The sequence below is a fragment of the Electrona antarctica genome (genome assembly GCF_951216825.1).
Source record: "Electrona antarctica genome assembly, chromosome: 8".
Lineage (NCBI taxonomy): Eukaryota > Metazoa > Chordata > Actinopteri > Myctophiformes > Myctophidae > Electrona > Electrona antarctica.
Genome location: NC_136789.1, coordinates 45,347,837 through 45,370,596, shown reverse-complemented (window position 1 = coordinate 45,370,596; position 22,760 = coordinate 45,347,837). Strand labels below are relative to the sequence as shown.

Genomic DNA, 22,760 nt, shown 5'->3' with positions numbered 1-22,760 from the left:
CCCAATGCATTCCCAATGGCAATAGCACAAACTTTGGCATGCTACTAGTCCTACATACTTACACCTAGAAACCCCATTCAAACCTATTTAGGTTCATCTTACGGTGGACATGTTTGCCTGAAAAGGTATCTTTGAAATGTTTCATCGTTTTAGAAATATAGTGCTTTCAAATTTGAGACTTTTACAATGGGGCTCAATGGCAGATATTGGCACGTCAAAAAAGCACTTTCACCTAGAAACTCCATTCACACTTTTTATAATTCAGCTTACTGTGGAGACACATGCTGGAACTTTTTACTTTGAAATGTTTTGTAGTTTCTGAGTTATTTAACTTAAACGCCCAATGCATTCCCAATGGCAATAGCACAAACTTTGGCATGCTACTAGTCCTACATACTTACAACTAGAAACCCCATTCAAACCTATTTAGGTTCATCTTACGGTGGACATGTTTGCCTGAAAAGGAATCTTTGAAATGTTTCATCGTTTTAGAAATATAGTGCTTTTAAATTTGAGAAATTCAGAATGGGGTTCAATGGCAGATTTTGGCAAGTAAAGTATTGAGTGGGGTTTGAACCCACAATGGCCAGATCATGCTGCCAGTGTGCTAAGGCACTGATCTACTTGCTACCTGCCACAACACAGTCTGCTGTTACCTTTGAGTACAACATTGATACAAAAATAAAATACAAAGAATAAAATAACAGGAGATTTGTCTATTGTTTCTTTTGCTGTTGTTTATCTCTAGACGTTTGAATGTTTATGAACCACAATGGAAACAAGTCTCTGGCTCTTCTGTCATTATCTATTTGGCCTTTTAAGAACAGCATGCACAGTGGCTCACTGGGTACAGAGCCTTCCTGGGAATCAGGAGGCTGCAGGTTCAAGTCCTGGCTCTGACATAGTGTCCCAAAATCATGAAAATATGACAAAATAAATTATGCTGTCCCAAACCATGGACTATAGTATGTCGTATTTTCATGATTTTCATATTTTTTTCAAAACCTCCAAAATCATGAAAAACGACATGCTATACTATGCCGTCCGAAACCATGAACTATAGTGTCATTTTTTCATGATTTTCATCTTTTTTTCAAATAGTCCAAAATCACGAAAAACGCACGAAAAACGACATGCTATAGTATGCCGTCCGAAAAAAATTATAACTTTGGCATGCTACTAGTCCTACATACTTACACCTAGAATCCCCATTCAAACCTATTTAGGTTCATCTTACGGTGGACATGTTTGCCTGAAAAGGAATCTTTGAAATGTTTCATAGTTTTAGAAATATAGTGCTTTAAATTTGAGAAATGTATAATGGCAGATAGTGTCACGTCAAAATCACTTTCACCTAGAAACTCAATTCACACTTTTTATAATTCAGCTTTCTGTGGAGACACATGCTGGAACTTTTTACTTTGAAATGTTTTGTAGTTTCTGAGTTATTTAAGTTAAACGCCCAATGCATTCCCAATGGCAATAGCACAAACTTTGGCATGCTACTAGTCCTACATACTTACACCTAGAAACCCCATTCAAACCTATTTAGGTTCATCTTACGGTGGACATGTTTGCCTGAAAAGGAATCTTTGAAATGTTTCATCGTTTTAGAAATATAGTGCTTTCAAATTTGAGACTTTTACAATGGGGCTCAATGGCAGATATTGGCACGTCAAAAAAGCACTTTCACCTAGAAACTCCATTCACACTTTTTATAATTCAGCTTACTGTGGAGACACATGCTGGAACTTTTTACTTTGAAATGTTTTGTAGTTTCTGAGTTATTTAAGTTAAACGCCCAATGCATTCCCAATGGCAATAGCACAAACTTTGGCATGCTACTAGTCCTACATACTTACACCTAGAAACCCCATTCAAACCTATTTAGGTTCATCTTACGGTGGACATGTTTGCCTGAAAAGGAATCTTTGAAATGTTTCATCGTTTTAGAAATATAGGCCCTCATTTATCAATCGAGTGTAAAATCTGCCCCAAATTCGAGTGTAGGATTCGTAGTACACCCACGTCGGGTCGGCATTTACAAAGTGATCGCAGACAGCTGTTTCTTCCTTAATTTCGTTCGGACGTTTATAAATGTGACGGCTGAAATCTATCTGGCACGCCCTATGAAATCAAGCCTCGCCCTCGTTTTTGCGACATGAACAACTGCAATACGACCTGGAAACCATGGTTACAGGAAGAAAAAAAGTTTCTTGCTGCCCCTGCCCCCCTCCCATACACACACACAGACGCACGCACGCACACGCAACTTGTTGTATCTTAAATAAATAAACCTGCATGAATTAAATAAAGCTGTAGGACTACCCTGTCTGTTTCTCCTCTCGCTTCGCTTCCCTTGCTGCCCGCAGCCCGCCTCACCCCCCTGCACGCACGCACGCACATATCGCAATTTGCAAGCAACTGTCACTGTGTTGTTAGTTGTAGGTCTATATTCAATTATTAACGTCTTTATTCATTTAATATACAACAAGATATATTAGTGAACGAAAACCTGAACCTGTGAACCATCCTATATTACAATTGAAAACATGTGCCCAAAAGCACGCACAGGAACAAAAGGCACCAGCTACTACGTCACTGACACGCTGCAACACGCTGCAACACACACTGCAACAACACACTAACACGACACAGCCTTACCCTCCGCGTCGATCCACGGCTATCTCCTCATGTCGCGCCGCACGGCCACACTCGACACCAGCCGCGTAAAAATTGTCATCGCACTGCCACTAAAGCCGGCTCCTGTCCACACTCGCAAACAATATCAATATCAATAATAAACACAAACACGCCACAAGCACCGACACCCCCGCCTAATTTGTTGCCACGTCTATGAAAACAAGCCCAGAAAAAATGCCATTCAACACGCTACTTACAACTCGCTTACAATTCGCGGACCTGGCAACACTGCATCCTGTTTTCCCATTGGCTACGGTTGCTTACAACACGCATTTGCACTGCATCTTGGGAGCAACACAGCTTAATGTAGGGGTCACCGATTGCTGTGCTACATCCCCCTCATGTTCTCACCACCCCGTTCGGCTGCACCACACACACTAACCTACAGAATTCTCCACATGCAACACAGGGCCCTTATTGGCTAGCCCCCTCACATGGCGATCCCCACGCTGCAAAACACAGGGCAGCCAGACACACACACACACACACACACACACACACACACACACACACACACACACACACATTCTAACTTGGATGGACAGCGCCGCGATTACATACACAGTTTACCATACGTCCTCTTCTGGGGGCCTGTCCGGCCAGTCCGGGTGGTTTTATACATTCCTTCAAATGTCCGGGGTTTCACACGTATCGCCTGTAGTGTATCGCTACGCTCACAGACCATTCACACCAATGTGTATTACAATGCACGCTCAATGGTTCGTAGTGGCAAAACACTGTGAGAGGTGGACTTTCAGCCCGAACCCCGGAATGTGTATTCTTCATAACTCTGCATGCGCTGCACGCTCACACCACTACCACTGGTCCCGACCGCAGATCAGAGAAAGGCTCGCTGGCTGCTCCGCTGTCTGCAGATAGACAGACAGCGGAGAACTATCTCATCATTGACATGCAGAAAAAGTAGGCTGCTGTTTTCTTAGCTTTGTGACTGACCAATGACAAGCACATTGTATTGTCTGCAAAGGAACTATGTGTCTGTCACAAATACAAGTTCTGTCCTGCAAGCCCATGTCATGTCAACACAGACAAGGCAGCTGTGCGCGCGGTGAGTCCTGCAAATTATAATGACCCAATATTATTTCGTACAACCTAGCAAAGCATAACATATGATGGTTTGGAGAATAGGCTGGTCTCTCTTTTTACAACAGATAAGCCATTGCATACAGGTTCTCAAACTTCTTAATTTCAAGGACCCCCATAACTCTGAGAGTCAAACCAAATGGACCCATAACAGTCCCATTTCATTCCATTTCTACAGTATCACAGTTAACAGTTATACAACACTCCATTTGGTTACATTTGTACACTCTCACAGTTACAGACCTGTAAGGGTCCATTTGGGTCCATGTGTTACACTCTCACAGTTACAGACCTATAATGGGTCCATTTGGAACCCCCTCAAGGAACCATGAGGGTCCCTGGATCACACCTTTCACAGCCACTGCTTTAAATAAATACATAACTAATACAGAGCATATTTGATCCATTTATTGTTAGGCTATAGATTCTTTTGACATCTCAATTTAACAGAACCGCCCACGCACGGCACATGCACGACGTGCACGACGTGCACGCGCATGAGCACATCCACATCCACATGCACGCGCGCATGTGTCCTTTTTGGTAATTCAGAATATGGTATGCCTACAGTTACAATAATGCAAACACGCCAATCGCACAAACGACTGCGTCGACACCTGGCGTGGAACAAACGGGACGAACCGAGGCGCATATATGGATAACAACAACACTACACGCGCGCGCGCGCACGCGCTGCAACACAAAACAGCTGCATACAACGCGTGTCACTGTGGACTTCTGTATCTGTGGACTTCTGTATCGCAACGCGGGGCAACGCAACTCTGGGATGAGCGGGCCGAAGGCCCGCGAAATTCTAGTGAATTATATAACAAATATGCGCGCACACACGCTGCTGTTTTGCAAGGTGCATCTCCTGTCCTGTCTGTCTCTCTATCACTGTGGTCCGTCCGTGACACCGTGACCAATTGACCATGCAGTTTGCACGTTCAGTCTATTTAAATTGCCTCGCTGTCAACTGTCAATTATATGAATATTTCAGCCAAAACCGTAGCCTTATGTGACACTGGACAGTGGTGGTGGTGGTGGTAGGCTGCAGGCTGGCTTAGCCTATAGCCTACTATCTCCGATGCGTTCCCACTTGCGCTGGCACGGCACATTTGGCATTCGAGCGACGCGTCGGGTTTATTAAACGAGGAGGAGATTGCACATACTGTAACTCCAGAAAGACATCGGCCTGCTGTAGATTAGGCTACCCATGTTGGGACTCTCCGCGCTGCAGCACTGCACTATAGCCTACTCTCCAACGTCCCGTCATGGAAATATTTCAGAACAGACAGGCCAAATCCTCGCATGTATGCGCTCATCATGCAAAACACTGTTTAAATGGCTTACGCATCTAACTTGCAACATTGTTTTTAAATGCGTGATTTTAATTGCTTGCTTGTAAAGTTGGAAATCTCCTACTAATTTCATATGACACAAAGACACATCGTTGATGTATTCCTTTCCTTTTTTTTTTTTTTTACATTTAGCCCATATACATACCTATACAGTTTTATATAAACATTTTAGGAGTGAATACATATGTTTCGATGCCTGTGACAGCCTCTCAGCTGGTCAAACAATGCTGCTCCGCTGTTCTACGACAAAAAACAGGTGAGGACAAAGCGTACGACAGCTCCCGACCAGACGTGAGTTTTGTCTTGGCACAAGATAATTTTCAATCTTTGGCGCAAATGGTAAATGCCGAAAATTGCGGTAATTTCGGCGTACACCCATATTTTGGCGTACGCACGGTTGATAAATGAGGGCCATAGTGCTTTCAAATTTGAGACATTTACAATGGGGATTGTGAAATGGAAAGATTTGAGTGGGGTTTGAACCCACAATCTCCAGATCATGCAGCCAGTGTGCTAAGGCACTGATATACTTGCTACCTGCCACAACACAGTCTGCTGTTCCCTTTGAGTACAACATTGATACAAAAATAAAATACAAAAAATAAAATAACAGGAGATTTGTCTATTGTTTCTTTTGCTGTTGTTTATCTCTAGACGTTTGAATGTTTATGAACCACAATGGAAACAAGTCTCTGGCTCTTCTGTCATTATCTATTCGGCCTTTTAAGAACAGCATGCACAGTGGCTCACTGGGTACAGAGCCTGCCTGGGAATCAGGAGGCTGCAGATTCAAGTCCTGGCTCTGACATTGTGTCCCAAAATCATGAAAATATGACAAAATAAATTATGCTGTCCCAAACCATGGACTATAGTATGTCGTATTTTCATGATTTTCATATTTTTTTCAAATCCTCCAAAATCATGAAAAACGACATGCTATAGTATGCCGTCCGAAACCATGAACTATAGTATGTCATTTTTTCATGATTTTCATCTTTTTTTCAAATAGTCCAAAATCACGAAAAACGACATGCTATAGTATGCCGTCCGAAAAAAATTATAACTTTGGCATGCTACTAGTCCTACATACTTACACCTAGAATCCCCATTGAAACCTATTTAGGTTCATCTTACGGTGTACATGTTTGCCTGAAAAGGAATCTTTTAAATGTTTCATAGTTTTAGAAATATAGTGCTTTAAATTTGAGAAATGTATAATGGCAGATAGTGGCACGTCAAAATCACTTTCAACTAGAAACTCCATTCACACGTTTTATAATTCAGCTTACTGTGGAGACACATGCTGGAACTTTTTACTTTGAAATGTTTTGTAGTTTCTGAGTTATTTAAGTTAAACGCCCAATGCATTCCCAATGGCAATAGCACAAACTTTAACATGCTACTAGTCCTACATACTTACACCTAGAAACCCCATTCAAACCTATTTAGGTTCATCTTACGGTGGACATGTTTGCCTGAAAAGGAATCTTTGAAATGTTTCATCGTATTAGAAATATAGTGCTTTCAAATTTGAGACTTTTACAATGGGGCTCAATGGCAGATATTGGCACGTCAAAAAAGCACTTTCACCTAGAAACTCCATTCACACTTTTTATAATTCAGCTTACTGTGGAGACACATGCTGGAACTTTTTACTTTGAAATGTTTTGTAGTTTCTGAGTTATTTAACTTAAATGCCCAATGCATTCCCAATGGCAATAGCACAAACTTTGGCATGCTACTAGTCCTACATACTTACACCTAGAAACCCCATTCAAACCTATTTAGGTTCATCTTACGGTGGACATGTTTGCCTGAAAAGGAATCTTTGAAATGTTTCATCGTTTTAGAAATATAGTGCTTTCAAATTTGAGACTTTTACAATGGGGCTCAATGGCAGATATTGGCACGTCAAAAAAGCACTTTCACCTAGAAACTCCATTCACACTTTTTATAATTCAGCTTACTGTGGAGACACATGCTGGAACTTTTTACTTTGAAATGTTTTGTAGTTTCTGAGTTATTTAACTTAAACGCCCAATGCATTCCCAATGGCAATAGCACAAACTTTGGCATGCTACTAGTCCTACATACTTACAACTAGAAACCCCATTCAAACCTATTTAGGTTCATCTTACGGTGGACATGTTTGCCTGAAAAGGAATCTTTGAAATGTTTCATCGTTTTAGAAATATAGTGCTTTTAAATTTGAGAAATTCAGAATGGGGTTCAATGGCAGATTTTGGCAAGTAAAGTATTGAGTGGGGTTTGAACCCACAATCTCCAGATCATGCTGCCAGTGTGCTAAGGCACTGATCTACTTGCTACCTGCCACAACACAGTCTGCTGTTACCTTTGAGTACAACATTGATACAAAAATAAAATACAAAGAATAAAATAACAGGAGATTTGTCTATTGTTTCTTTTGCTGTTGTTTATCTCTAGACGTTTGAATGTTTATGAACCACAATGGAAACAAGTCTCTGGCTCTTCTGTCATTATCTATTTGGCCTTTTAAGAACAGCATGCACAGTGGCTCACTGGGTACAGAGCCTTCCTGGGAATCAGGAGGCTGCAGGTTCAAGTCCTGGCTCTGACATAGTGTCCCAAAATCATGAAAATATGACAAAATAAATTATGCTGTCCCAAACCATGGACTATAGTATGTCGTATTTTCATGATTTTCATATTTTTTTCAAAACCTCCAAAATCATGAAAAACAACATGCTATACTATGCCGTCCGAAACCATGAACTATAGTGTCATTTTTTTCATGATTTTCATCTTTTTTTCAAATAGTCCAAAATCACGAAAAACGCACGAAAAACGTATGCCGTCCGAAAAAAATTATAACTTTGGCATGCTACTAGTCCTACATACTTACACCTAGAATCCCCATTCAAACCTATTTAGGTTCATCTTACGGTGGACATGTTTGCCTGAAAAGGAATCTTTGAAATGTTTCATAGTTTTAGAAATATAGTGCTTTAAATTTGAGAAATGTATAATGGCAGATAGTGTCACGTCAAAATCACTTTCACCTAGAAACTCAATTCACACTTTTTATAATTCAGCTTTCTGTGGAGACACATGCTGGAACTTTTTACTTTGAAATGTTTTGTAGTTTCTGAGTTATTTAAGTTAAACGCCCAATGCATTCCCAATGGCAATAGCACAAACTTTGGCATGCTACTAGTCCTACATACTTACACCTAGAAACCCCATTCAAACCTATTTAGGTTCATCTTACGGTGGACATGTTTGCCTGAAAAGGAATCTTTGAAATGTTTCATCGTTTTAGAAATATAGTGCTTTCAAATTTGAGACTTTTACAATGGGGCTCAATGGCAGATATTGGCACGTCAAAAAAGCACTTTCACCTAGAAACTCCATTCACACTTTTTATAATTCAGCTTACTGTGGAGACACATGCTGGAACTTTTTACTTTGAAATGTTTTGTAGTTTCTGAGTTATTTAAGTTAAACGCCCAATGCATTCCCAATGGCAATAGCACAAACTTTGGCATGCTACTAGTCCTACATACTTACACCTAGAAACCCCATTCAAACCTATTTAGGTTCATCTTACGGTGGACATGTTTGCCTGAAAAGGAATCTTTGAAATGTTTCATCGTTTTAGAAATATAGTGCTTTCAAATTTGAGACTTTTACAATGGGGCTCAATGGCAGATATTGGCACGTCAAAAAAGCACTTTCACCTAGAAACTCCATTCACACTTTTTATAATTCAGCTTACTGTGGAGACACATGCTGGAACTTTTTACTTTGAAATGTTTTGTAGTTTCTGAGTTATTTAAGTTAAACGCCCAATGCATTCCCAATGGCAATAGCACAAACTTTGGCATGCTACTAGTCCTACATACTTACACCTAGAAACCCCATTCAAACCTATTTAGGTTCATCTTACGGTGGACATGTTTGCCTGAAAAGGAATCTTTGAAATGTTTCATCGTTTTAGAAATATAGTGCTTTCAAATTTGAGACTTTTACAATGGGGCTCAATGGCAGATATTGGCACGTCAAAAAAGCACTTTCACCTAGAAACTCCATTCACACTTTTTATAATTCAGCTTACTGTGGAGACACATGCTGGAACTTTTTACTTTGAAATGTTTTGTAGTTTCTGAGTTATTTAAGTTAAACGCCCAATGCATTCCCAATGGCAATAGCACAAACTTTGGCATGCTACTAGTCCTACATACTTACACCTAGAAACCCCATTCAAACCTATTTAGGTTCATCTTACGGTGGACATGTTTGCCTGAAAAGGAATCTTTGAAATGTTTCATCGTTTTAGAAATATAGTGCTTTCAAATTTGAGACTTTTACAATGGGGCTCAATGGCAGATATTGGCACGTCAAAAAAGCACTTTCACCTAGAAACTCCATTCACACTTTTTATAATTCAGCTTACTGTGGAGACACATGCTGGAACTTTTTACTTTGAAATGTTTTGTAGTTTCTGAGTTATTTAAGTTAAACGCCCAATGCATTCCCAATGGCAATAGCACAAACTTTGGCATGTTACTAGTCCTACATACTTACACCTAGAAACCCCATTCAAACCTATTTAGGTTCATCTTACGGTGGACATGTTTGCCTGAAAAGGAATCTTTGAAATGTTTCATCGTTTTAGAAATATAGTGCTTTCAAATTTGAGACATTTACAATGGGGCTCAATGGCAGATATTGGCACGTCAAAAAAGCACTTTCACCTAGAAACTCAATTCACACTTTTTATAATTCAGCTTTCTGTGGAGACACATGTTGGAACTTTTTACTTTGAAATGTTTTGTAGTTATTTAAGTTAAACGCCCAATGCATTCCCAATGGCAATAGCACAAACTTTGGCATGCTAATAGTCCTACATACTTACACCTAGAAACCCCATTCAAACCTATTTAGGTTCATCTTACGGTGGACATGTTTGCCTGAAAAGGAATCTTTGAAATGTTTCATCGTTTTAGAAATATAGTGCTTTCAAATTTGAGACTTTTACAATGGGGCTCAATGGCAGATATTGGCACGTCAAAAAAGCACTTTCACCTAGAAACTCCATTCACACTTTTTATAATTCAGCTTACTGTGGAGACACATGCTGGAACTTTTTACTTTGAAATGTTTTGTAGTTTCTGAGTTATTTAAGTTAAACGCCCAATGCATTCCCAATGGCAATAGCACAAACTTTGGCATGTTACTAGTCCTACATACTTACACCTAGAAACCCCATTCAAACCTATTTAGGTTCATCTTACGGTGGACATGTTTGCCTGAAAAGGAATCTTTGAAATGTTTCATCGTTTTAGAAATATAGTGCTTTCAAATTTGAGACATTTACAATGGGGCTCAATGGCAGATATTGGCATGTCAAAAAAGCACTTTCACCTAGAAACTCCATTCACACTTTTTATAATTCATCTTTCTGTGGAGACACATGCTGGAACTTTTTACTTTGAAATGTTTTGTAGTTTCTGAGTTATTTAACTTAAACGCCCAATGCATTCCCAATGGCAATAGCACAAACTTTGGCATGCTACTAGTCCTACATACTTACACCTAGAAACCCCATTCAAACCTATTTAGGTTCATCTTACGGTGGACATGTTTGCCTGAAAAGGAATCTTTGAAATGTTTCATAGTTTTAGAAATATAGTGCTTTTAAATTTGAGAAATTCTGAATGGGGGTCAATGGCAGATATTGGCACGTCAAAACATCATACTAGTCCTACATACTTACACCTAGAAACCCCATTCAAACCTATTTAGGTTCATCTTACGGTGTATGTTTTAATTAAACTGCTCCATTTCTCCATGGGGAAAAAGGTCAACATTTGTACACTTCATTTGTAATAAAAAATAAAATTTTGGTAGAACCCTGGCAGGCTGACATCAGCTGGCCTAGCCAGCATCGGGCAGCCAGATCTAGCCCCTGGCGTCAACAATGACAATGCACTGCCGACGCCTAGGGACTGGGAGCCACAATCTGTCCCACTCAATGCCAGCTCAACCAGCAGAATCGACCCGCCACGGCTCTGCCATCCCTGCCTTGAATAAAAGTGCTCACTCAGAACTTCGAACATCATAAACATTTTACGAACACAATATTTGGGCAGCAGCCCCGCAAAATCAAATCGAAAGATTTGTAACTAGAAAAAGTGCCCTTCTGGGCACAGGTCTCCACCAGGAGGATAGGACTGTGTGAGATGTTTGGCAAAATGTTTAGGATTAATATAAACATGTTTTTGAGGCATTTTGTTCCAAAAATGTGTTTTGCAAAAATCAACCTGTTGGTGGCGCTATAACAGGCCAATGTGAAAAGGGTGGGATATATTCCTCAGCCTAGTAAGAAAATGTGTGAAAGATTTCACGTAAATTGCATGCTGCGTTCATGATTTGAGGCTTTTGTTCAAAACGGGGCAATCTTGCAAACTGTGAAAGCTAATTATAGCCAATTAGGATGGAATATGAAATATCGGACAGATCCGACTTGAGCACATGACCATAGAGATAGTGTGTAACGATTTGTGAGATTTTTGGACAGAATCTGGAGGAGTAATATCAAAAAATGTGTTTTACAAAAGTCGGCCTCCTGGTGGCGCTATAAAAGGAAGATGCGGAAAATGCAGGTCAACGGTTTGTCCTTGGCCTCTAGGGAGTGTGCATGCAACGTTTCACGCAGATCGGTGCAGTTTTAGGTAAGAAATGTGAAAAGCTGCCTCATGGTGGCGCTATAACAGGCCGTTCTGGAAAATGTGGGGCAGAGGTTCATCGTTGGCATCCAGGGAGTGTGTGTGCAAAGTTTGGCATCGACCGGGTTAACGGTGCCGGAGATTAGCTGGTAACAGACGGACGGACGGACACACACACGGAGTGCAAAACATACTCTCTCCCCATGCCTTTCGGCCTGGTGGAGACAATAAATTAAATTTGGGCAGACCCGGTGGGCTCACACCAGCTAGACGCAGACAATGTCGCCAACGTCTAGGGACTGACACCCACAATCTGGCCTTGATGCCAGCACGACTGGCAGAATCGACCCACCACCTGCCTTGAATGAAAGTGCCGAGGATAAAGTAGGCTATGTACATACACCACTAGAGGGCCACATCCATCAACTTAACTGTTATTGTCAGGTCCTGGAGGGGCAAATGTCCTCTGATTACTAGAAGAACCAAGGTCACCATGTCATGTAAATAAAATGTATCAATATTTTTGTCGAAGTGTCTTTATTATTTGTAGCAACCATAAAGGGCACAAGTTTGTGAAAGTACAAAATGAACAAAGCATTTCATAAACATGTCATGAAACACAAATTGTTCTTTGTGATTCTGAATAAACCAATACAGAAGATAGATGAAGATTGATTTTCTGAGTCCTGAGAGTCACAAAGGTATTGAGCATAGACATTAGATTTGTAAGAGTCAAATCTAACCATGCCAATGCCATAGATAGAGAAATTAATGGACAATAAAGAAAAATATTTTGTAGCTGCTCATGTTTTGTTTTCTTTAAATGGTGTGTAAGTGATATTTCTTATTCTTAAAATAAGCATTAAATAGCTATATATTTTCATTGTAATCATTGCTGTTTATTAATGGTCTCCCACTCTATCCAGCTGTTTAGTAAACAGAAAATACACTTCAGGTCAGGATAACAATAGCACGTGACTATTCGCCACTGCTGGCACCACTGCTATGCCCTATGCTGTGGTTTGGTTAATACTATCCTTAGGAGGTATTGTGTGTTACATCAGTGTCTTTTATACACAGTGAAGCACTAGAGAATTGACCATCCATCAGTATATTAAATAGTTTTTATCAGCAAGACAACTGGTGACACTTTTCTTTGCACAGGTCCAATAAATGAACTCATTGCATTTGTTGTACACACCTTTGCAAGTACATGTAAGGGTTATTTTCATATAACATCGAGTCCGACTGTTCACTTAAAATATAAAGTGAATCAACAAGAACTTACACATTATACATTACACATACTATTTACCAGGCACTGAAGGTTTGCGCTCACTCACTCACCAGACCTTGACCAATGGTTCCTGCTTCAGCCCTGGATTCAACCTGCCCTCCAGTATTGCAATGTTCAAACATTTGGCTGTACTTTAAATTATGTACTCAGGCTATTATTAGCTTTCTCATCTGTCTAAAAAAAATAAAAAAAATTAAAGAGGAATGGCCAGCTCACTCTCTTTAGGCAAGTGGTGGTGGTGTTTAATGGGAGAGTGAATGGAAGGGCATTTCACACCAGCCGCTCAGTCTGCAGAAAAGGTAGCATGAAGTCATTCAAAAGTGTAACAAGTTATAAAAAATCTTTGATTACATAATTATAAATGTACAGTACAATTATATATTGATCAGATCACAGGTGTCGGCGTACACTGTGGTTGTGTTGCATTGTGGTCCCCAGTCATCATTATGCAGTCAGAAGTAGCGGCACCCTTATTTTGTTAACAGCATCATACATGACATGACATTCAGTACATACTGTAATAGCTAGGGGCCGCTCTCCTGTGGTTGAGAGTTTACCTTCTTACCCTGTGACCGTGTGACCGTGTCCCTGGAGGCCCTGATTCAAGTAAGTCATCAAAGATACCTTAAAGGGCAGAGGAAGAGGAGGCTGAGGATGAATCCAGTGTCAGGAGTGGCACTTTGGTACCAGTGAGGAGTGAGTCGATATGAGGAATGAAGGAGGAGAGTGGGCAGTCCTGGGTGGTGTATTTGGCAAGAACCTGGAGTTGCTCTGGTTGCAGGTTGGCCTCACTGCAGACCCTCTGGCACAGGGCAGAGACTCTGCGGCATGTTTTCAACTTCGTCTGGCTGAGCTGGCTCCGTTCCGACATGAGTTTCTCCCTCTCTGCTCTCTGGGACATGAACACACCACACAAATTAATAGACCATACACTCCTTTTGTACTGACATTTAGGACGTTTAACTTATTTTGATTTATTTATTCACTAGACATATTTAAGCAATTTGATTTTGAAATCCATTTTCTTCCTCCTTTGTACATTTAGCCATTCCTCATACAGTATGTACATCTTTATAAAGTGCTTTGTAAACAATTTGACTAAATAAGTAGAAAAAGATCACAACAAAGACACAGACTTCAGCAGTCCTCACCAGCTTACTGATCTCACACTCCAGGTTGTATATGCATTCCAGTTTCCTTTTGCGGCAGCGCTGGGCTGCGATACGGTTTTTGCTTCGTCGTCGCATGTCGTGGACAAACTCCAGCTGCTCGCGGGTCAAGTTCTCCTGCTTCAGTAGCTTCTGGAAGTCGTTTCTGTTCAGATCCACAATCCAGTCCAAGGAGAACGGCAGTTGCACCTGAAAGTCCACAACCCACAGAGGAGACAAAGTGTCACACAGGTGATACGGTGCATGGAATGATGGGCAAATCTGGAATAGCTGTTCTCACGCTGGGATGTAAAGATTTCAATGTTGGTAAAACTGATTGATTGATTGATTGATTGATTGATTGATTTATTGATTGATTGATTGATTGATTGATTGAAATTTGTATTAACAGTTTGTAGAGAGGGTACAGTTCAATGAAAGTACAGGTCAATACAAAATCTGCTAAGAGGATAAAAAAGCCTTGTCCATTTTCAATTCATCAGAACATTTAAACTTAAAGACATACAGATATACACTTCTATGAAAAAAAAGAAAATAACTAAGATATTTGAGGGGAAATAAATATTTTATATCCACAAATAAAACTCATTTTCGATGTGACATCAAAACATTAGCTAATTAAATAGCCAGTCACTTGTTTTATTGTTTAATAGTTGTTTCTAAACGCTAATCATGACTTTGCACCGCAAGTAGTAAATGCAACCAGAGGGCTACAATCAGTCAGTCAGTCAGTCAGTCAGTCAGTCAGTCGTACATACATACATACATACATACATACATACATACATACATACATACATACATTAGACAGACTATTACATTCGTTCACTAGTTTGGCTGTGATTGGGCGGTCACAGCACTAAGTTCAGAGTGAACGAAGAACGATAAAAATACTCGGTCATTCACTTCGTTCTATCACGCGTTTTGGTCAGACAGTCAGCCTGTTTGGAACAGTCTCACGGTCACCGCCTCGCATTTGTAGAAGTGAACGGGTGCATTTCGTTCACCAAAAAGAACTGGTTCATTTGATTTGTTCGTTCATGACCGACATTGCACTAAGAGGAACGGACGGAGCGAGAGTGGCAACAGAAGCTAATGTTATGAGCCATCTGGAGCTAAAGGAAAGCCATAACTAAACAGTGATTTAACTAACAAAAGAACGTCGGAAACAAACAAAAACAACAGCCGGGAGGTTGTGACAGAGAAACAAAAACGTTTTTGAAAGAAAAAAAGGGGGGAAACGGAGACGGCCAGCACTTGCTGCACCTGGCAGTTATGACTCGAGTGTCATTCTTGTTTTTACTTCAATTCTTGTACAATACAAGCGATTGACTATTCTAACCTGACCCCAGGGTTCAGCAAAAATGTCAGATACAATATCTGTCCATGTTTTTTTGATGTATAGTATGACATACATTTGTGCATAATAGTAGGCCTATTATAGTACAGTAGGAGTAGGGCATATTTTGGGTATATACTAGTATCTATAGTGATTCTCTGACTTCAAAATATAGTATGATGTTTTTGCTGGAACCTGGGGCCAGGTTAGAATACTGACTAAATGACTTAGTTAGTCAGTTAGGGACTATTGCTGAAACATGCATGCACAATGATCATGCCCTCTTACTGTGTATATACATGGCCATCAATTCTGCTTTAAACAAAAAATTACAATTTCCTGACACCAGAACAGGTCAGTACAGTAGGTTTCAGTTTCTGACAGACAGCCAATGTTCACAGCCAGCCAGTATTATCCATGGTCTGGCTGAACTAGACTAGTATATAGTGTCATAAATAACCCATACATATACCTACTGTATATTAATCACACACACTACTATGTCATTAGAAATAAGTCTTATCTCATTGTGTGTTTTGTTAATTGTTTGGAATGTTTTGCTAATTTGTTTTGGGATTTTGATTTGTTTATTAATTTAGTTATATTTTAATTTTCTTTATTTTGTTGTGTTTTCTGGTTTGAAATTAAGTGCTTTTGCAGGCCACTGTAACCCTGATTACATGTTTTTTAACAAAATTACCATAAGGAGTGGGCTCATCCATCAAATTTCATTCCATTATCTCATGAAAGCAGGTTATTATTTTTAGTGAGTAGAGTGGCAAGGTGTGGATCTTGTAATGTTTTATCTAGCTTAATAGCACGATAAGTGTGCACGCATCCGCCTGGGTGACAGCAGACTGCTGGGCGAGCGCTGGCGCTTTGGCATGGGGGGTCAGATCAACATATGGAATTCATTCTGTACTGGCCATATATGGAGCATGTCTTGAGTGTACAGGGTTTGATGAGGTCAGATCAACATATGGAATGTCAGAACAGGTCAGCTCCATGTATGGAGATCTAAGGGTGGCAGCAGGGACAGTGTCTTGAGTGTACAGGGTTTTGAAGCACTACGTTTTCAATATGTTTTACCCTCTGCCCAGTTCAGTGATCTATGAACCTGAAAGATTTCCTTGCAATCTGTTTGTTTAACCAAACAACAGTCACTGCTCTGCTGACTCAAGTAAAATAGGCCAGCAGGGCCATCTAGCTGGACCATGGACACACACACACACACACACACACACACACACACACACACACACACACACACACACACACACACACACACACACACACACACACACACACACACACACACACACACACACACACACACACACACACACACACACACACACACACACACACACAGGTCAATGATTAACACCATAGTACTTCTGGTTCCTGTTGAATGAGTACAAGGCTTATTTGATTCATGCACTACATTATAGAAAACTCTTATCTAGAGCAAACAACAAAGTATTGCTGCAGTTAGGGTGTTTTTACTACAACCGTCCTGGCACAAGATAACATCAAGCCAACGTCACAGACATGACCGCTGACCGGAGGTCATATCTCGTAGTTTCATAAGTCAGAAAGTCACGTGACTTAAAAGTATAACTGACAGCTTTTTGACTGCTCACCTGTCTGGCTCTTTCGCTGGCATATGACTCGCTGTCTCCCTCTGTTTCAAAGTCTTCAGAGTCTCCATCCTCCCCTGAGTGGATTGATAACGCACAGGGACTCTTGCCCGACTGAGAGCCCCCCTCGCATGAAGGCACCACGGCCTCACCAGGCCCCTTCCACGACACCCCGCTTGGGTCCAGGTCCCGGAGGAACGGACAGCCAGAGGTTCGAGATTTGAGGTTAAGCTGGACCTTGAGCCAGTCAAACGTTGCATTCTGGTCCTGGCTTTGACCAGCATCAGAAGCAGAATTTGTGTCAGGCTCCTCCGAGAGGGGAGGAGGGGAAGAGAATTGCCCCGACCACAGCCCTTTAGCCAGGTGCTCGGCCACCTCCCTTTCCACACTGCTCCTTCCTCTGACTCCTGTCTCCTTTTGGCTACCTGGCACCACATTCTCCCAACTATCCATTCGTCCTCTTTTCTGCCGCTCAGTGTCCATATCAGTTTCTGTCTTGCTCCTCTCACCTACCTGTTCCTCTGTTTTTAGAACAGATATAGTCTCTAGAACACCAGAGTTGCCCGATTTATTTTCTCCTTTATTCTCCATAACAAGCTTCTCTTGCCCCACTGACCTTGCACTGACCTCTATTGAGGCCTCTGGAGGGCACTGGTACAACATTAACCCCAAAGGCCCCTCACACAGCAATGACCTTGGCCCCGAAGAGACTCCTCCGAAACTGGATCTGCCTGTGAGTGGAGAGACGTCACAACAAGAGCTTCTTCCAGTGGCACCATTCACATTATTCCCCATACTTCCTCCCTTCCCACACCGTTCTCCTTCTGTTACTTCTGCATGTCTCTCATGCGTGTCACCCTCTCCTGCCCCCTCACCCTGCTCTACCTTCTTGCCATGAGCACCAGTGTTCACAAATTGGTTCACTCCACCCGTTTGCTGTGTGTATGGGAAGCTTTCTCCAGGGGTCTCAATCACAGGTTTGTCTCTACTGTAATGGCTTCTACAGCTACAATCGCCACTGCAGCGGCAGGATAGGCGGCAAGGGAAAGGGAACTTAGGGAAGCCGTCCTCGGTTGTAACCACATGCTGGTCCACACTTCTCTCCGCAGCTGAGGCCTCCTTCCCACAAGCCAGCTGGAACTTGCGGTATTTTGGACACTGCAGAGAATAGTCAGTCACGCTCAGAGACTGTGCATCACCCACAGATGGAGGGGCAGGGTTGCTGCTCTTACTTCTTGTTTCACTGTTGACTGGTTGACTACCAAGCAAGGCCACTTCCTGTTCAGACAGTAAGTCACAAACTGGTTTGGCTTCTTTCTCAGGAACTGATATGTCATCACTGTGCGTGGCAGCATTTCCCACGGGCAGCTCGACGTTGTGGCAATCCTTACAGCAGGTCTTCCTCTGAAAAGGAGCTGAAAAGAACTTGGGGAGGAGGAAATCGAAGCAAGCTTTATCCAAGTCCCTGAAACCCAAAAGGGCAGCTGAATTGCGCACTGCAATGACATTTTCTTTGCTGAAGAGGAGTTTGGACGTGTAGGCGAACTTCAGCAAGGGTTCAAAGCCAGCAACGGTCACCTGCAAGAATGACATAACAAACAAGACTTCATTAAATGAGACTGAATCATATCTGTGGATTCCAGAAACTAATAATCCTACTGTCTGAAAACTGTTATTTTCCCATTTTTTCCAATTTAGAATGTACTGTCAGTTTGTATAAGGAGTGCATATACAGTATGTATACAAAAAGTGGGAGTATAAAAATGTCATTGAAGATTAGTTTCTAATCTCCAAGCAGCACTCTGAGCGGTTATGCCAATACTGCCAGATGTCTTGTCATACTCATGCATGAATATCGGACAAGATAAAAAAAATTATAATAAAACAAATAAATACTAAATAATAATAATAATAATAATAATTGTCAATCAATCATGGTCATGTTGACTTTATTAAATTTGGATTCCAACTTACAGTACATAGAAAGCAGTACTAGCTCCCTCGTAAATAAGAGACTTGGGCCCTCTGCCTTTGGAACCACTCAGCCTGTCATTGTAGCCTACTATCTCGATCTAAGATTTCTTGCTGTTTGTCCAATGTGAGTGGACTGTGTGTATTTCTCTTTTATAAAGTGGTAGAATCAGACCCCATGTTAATCCAAGTCAAAATCTAGGAATGACCATAAGTATATTGTCCTATCTGTGTTCTTCCTAATGTAACCTACTATTGTAGGGCTACCTTTGTTCTATATCTGCCCAATTGCTTAGACAATAACATTTTATTTTTTGGCCATTGGAATTAAAAATGATGTCAATGCGGTTGTTAAGAGATGGTGGAATTTACAAATGATTATTCTAGTTAACAAGCAAAATGTTGCTTCTTTCGATGAATTGAGTACAACGGACCCCAATGGAAATAAATGCTTCTTGGATTTAAATCCTCTTATAGCAGACCTTAATTGAACTGTACTTTCCTGTGCTCTATTTTTGCAAACGGTCAATAAAATGAGCGTTGTGCCTGTCACAGACATGCGCTGAGCAAGTTCAGTCAGGAAACTCAGTGCAGTTGCTGGCGGCCGTCCATTGGGCCGCCTCAACTCCATGTCCACATCCACTCATCCAATCACACACTCATCAGACAGCTCTATTTAATCTGGATGTTTGCACTGCTCATTCCTGCTTGATTTCTGCTGTTGACAATATGTTATATTTTCAATGCGACCCTGTTGACCCAGAGTATAAATTATTGTGCATTATTTATTATTAATAATTAAAAAAGTGTGACTTTAGATTGGATGTAGACCGTACAGTAGCATATGCACTGGTTCTCGGTGTGGGGTCCTTGAGGGGACCCCTTAGCCTATTTCGGAACCCTGTATAGGCTACCTTTTTACCTTTATATGCTACTCTCTCGCATGAATGAACTTCTCCCCCTAGCTAGTTCAGTCATGCAAGAGAGACTCGGGGTAGAGTCGCTGCTTCTTCGCCTGGAAAGGAGCCAGCCTCTCGAGCGTCTCCCTAGGGAGGTCCTCGATGCACGTCCCACTGGGAGGAGACCCCCAGGCAGACCAAGGATGAGATGGAGGGATTACATTGACTCACTGGCCTTGGAACGCCTCGTGATCCCACAGGAGGAAGTTACTAATGTTGCTCTGGAGAGGGAAGTCTACTCTGGAGCTCTCTGGTGGAGCTGTTGTCCCTGTGACCCGACTACGGATAAGCGTTGAAGATGGATGGATAGAATACAAAAAAGGTATACAGGGTTCCTTAAGGGGTTAATGGGGCCCCTATGTAAAATGACTGAGAGTCTGAGACTGTTTGGAAGGAACCTCTGAGAGCTAAATGAGTGATATAAATCATATCAATGTGGCCTAATAATTGATTATAATTGATTAATTAAAAAGTTTCAGAACTTTGTCTTATTATACCTGTTCTGGCAGAGTGATGACCGTCCCCTGTGGTGCATGGGGTGAGATCTTGTGTGAGAAGTATTCGCTGCAGGACGCCAGGAGGGAGAGGTGGGCCCTGTAGCTGCGCTGCTCCACCTCCTCACCAGCCCCGACCACCACGGTGACGTCACACAGCATGTCACGACGTCTCTGGTCGTCGAGGCGTTGCAAGACATGACGGGAGTGCGCCGCAGACTCAAATGTAAACACAGACGACCGCGGGCTGTCCGCAGACATGGTCAAAAGTGACATCTGTGGCTGTGGGAACACACACACACACACACACACACGCAAATTCATACAAGCAGCAGGTGCAGAAAGTGCACATGCACAAAATCAGCCATTCGCCGAAACACACAAGGCCACGTGCGCAAATTAAGACAGACGAGACAGACACAAACACAAAAGCTTTAGTTTAATATATTTTCCCTCTGGAGTCTGTCCTACTACTACTACTAGCCTACTACTAACAACCTTAATCAACAAGTTAAGACACATGTACATGATCACAAAATGTTGTCTTAATGTTAATTATGACATAAATAATAGCTACTACCTTCGGAATAAAACTATATTTAATTCGCATTTACCTTAGCCTACAGTTCATTTGTCCAGACTGAGGTAGAAAATGATTCGAAAATCCCAAAAGGTAAACCCGACGAGTAAATTCCTAAATGGAATGCTGTTCGAGTTCGACTACGTGTCCCTATGGGAGCCTTATCTGAAGGCTGAGGCTCCAAACCAAACTGAACGGAGGTTGATGGTTGGTAAACTTGGTTCAGTCAAATCATAGCGCGCGTACGTGCGTGTGTGTGTAATGTGGAGAGAGAGAGAGAGTTTGAGTGTTGCAACGCTGGGCGTAACAGAGCGCTGACTCATGCTGATAAAGAATGAGCAAGCATTTTCCCGTCAGCTTGTCTGTCCCGATTTCCCTGGACTGTCTGCTAGAATGCCTTTTCCATGAACACATCCTAGTCCTTACAGACGTCACGTGCGTGGATATAGTGGATACAATTTACAAATTATATATTCACAATGAATTACTCTTATAGCCTACAGTAGTAGGCTGTTTATAATAATCACTTTTTGCTAACTGTGGTCCTATATTATAACTTATCCTATCATGTAGTCTATTCAATTCATCATTCATTTATAGACAAGACTGACAGTCGACAGATTTATTTATTTATTTTCTGTGTAAGCCTGTGTCCTAAAATATGCCAAGCATCTCTGTGTGTGTGTGTGTGTGTGTGTGTGTGTTTTGTGCGCTATGCATTTTCTGAAAATGGTATGACCGTTTACATTGAAATCCATGTGAGGCTAACAATCCCAATACCCCCCCTTCCCCACACAAGCTCATACAAAAGAATGTCCACAGCTATAACTATCACATTGTCAAGTTTGATGAAAGGATGAAGAAGAGGGGACACTGACCTGTCACAGAGAGGTGCTCATCTGTGTTATGTGGTAACTTGTGCAGTGATGTTCCCTCAAGGTTTCCAGCTTCTCAAAGTGTTGATTAGTAGTTGTTGGTATTGTAAGAAGTATAGTGATCTGCCTTTATGGTGCCATCTCTCAGATTATGACAGTCTACTTCTGCTTTCTCTCTGTGTGTGTGTGTGTGTGTGTGTGTGTGTGTGTGTGTGTGTTTGTGTGTGTGTGTGTGTGTGTGTGTGTTCATGCGTACGTGTATGCGTACGTGCGTGTGGGTCTCAATAGTTCGTCCATGGTCCAGCTCAGATGGTCCTGCTGGCCTATTTACTTGAGTCAGCAGAACAATAAAGGTTGTAAAATTGTCTATAATTCACATCACATTCTTACTGAAGGAATACAGTCCAAGGTCTTATCAACTTCAATATCAATATCAATAATTGGCAAAACTTTTTTTTTTTTTTTTGGGGCATAACATAAACAAAACGCCTGCTGTCTCCGAGGCTATGGATCACAATCACATAACTATGAGAGCATTGCAGTCTGCACAATAAAATCCTT

General features: G+C 41.4%; 1 protein-coding gene across 1 annotated transcript; it reads right to left on the bottom strand.

Moving 5' to 3' along the window:
* Positions 1–12,405: 12,405 nt before the first annotated feature.
* bach1b (BTB and CNC homology 1, basic leucine zipper transcription factor 1 b) lies at positions 12,406–21,571 on the bottom strand. The gene is made up of 5 exons (XM_079507664.1): positions 21,359–21,571; positions 20,748–21,026; positions 17,324–18,898; positions 14,324–14,530; positions 12,406–14,064 (listed from the first exon to the last, which is right to left on the bottom strand). The coding sequence occupies exons 2-5, from the start codon at positions 21,018–21,020 to the stop codon at positions 13,798–13,800; spliced, it is 2,322 nt and encodes a 773-aa protein (XP_079363790.1). The 5' UTR covers positions 21,021–21,026; positions 21,359–21,571; the 3' UTR covers positions 12,406–13,797.
* Between the last annotated feature and the right edge of the window lie 1,189 nt (positions 21,572–22,760).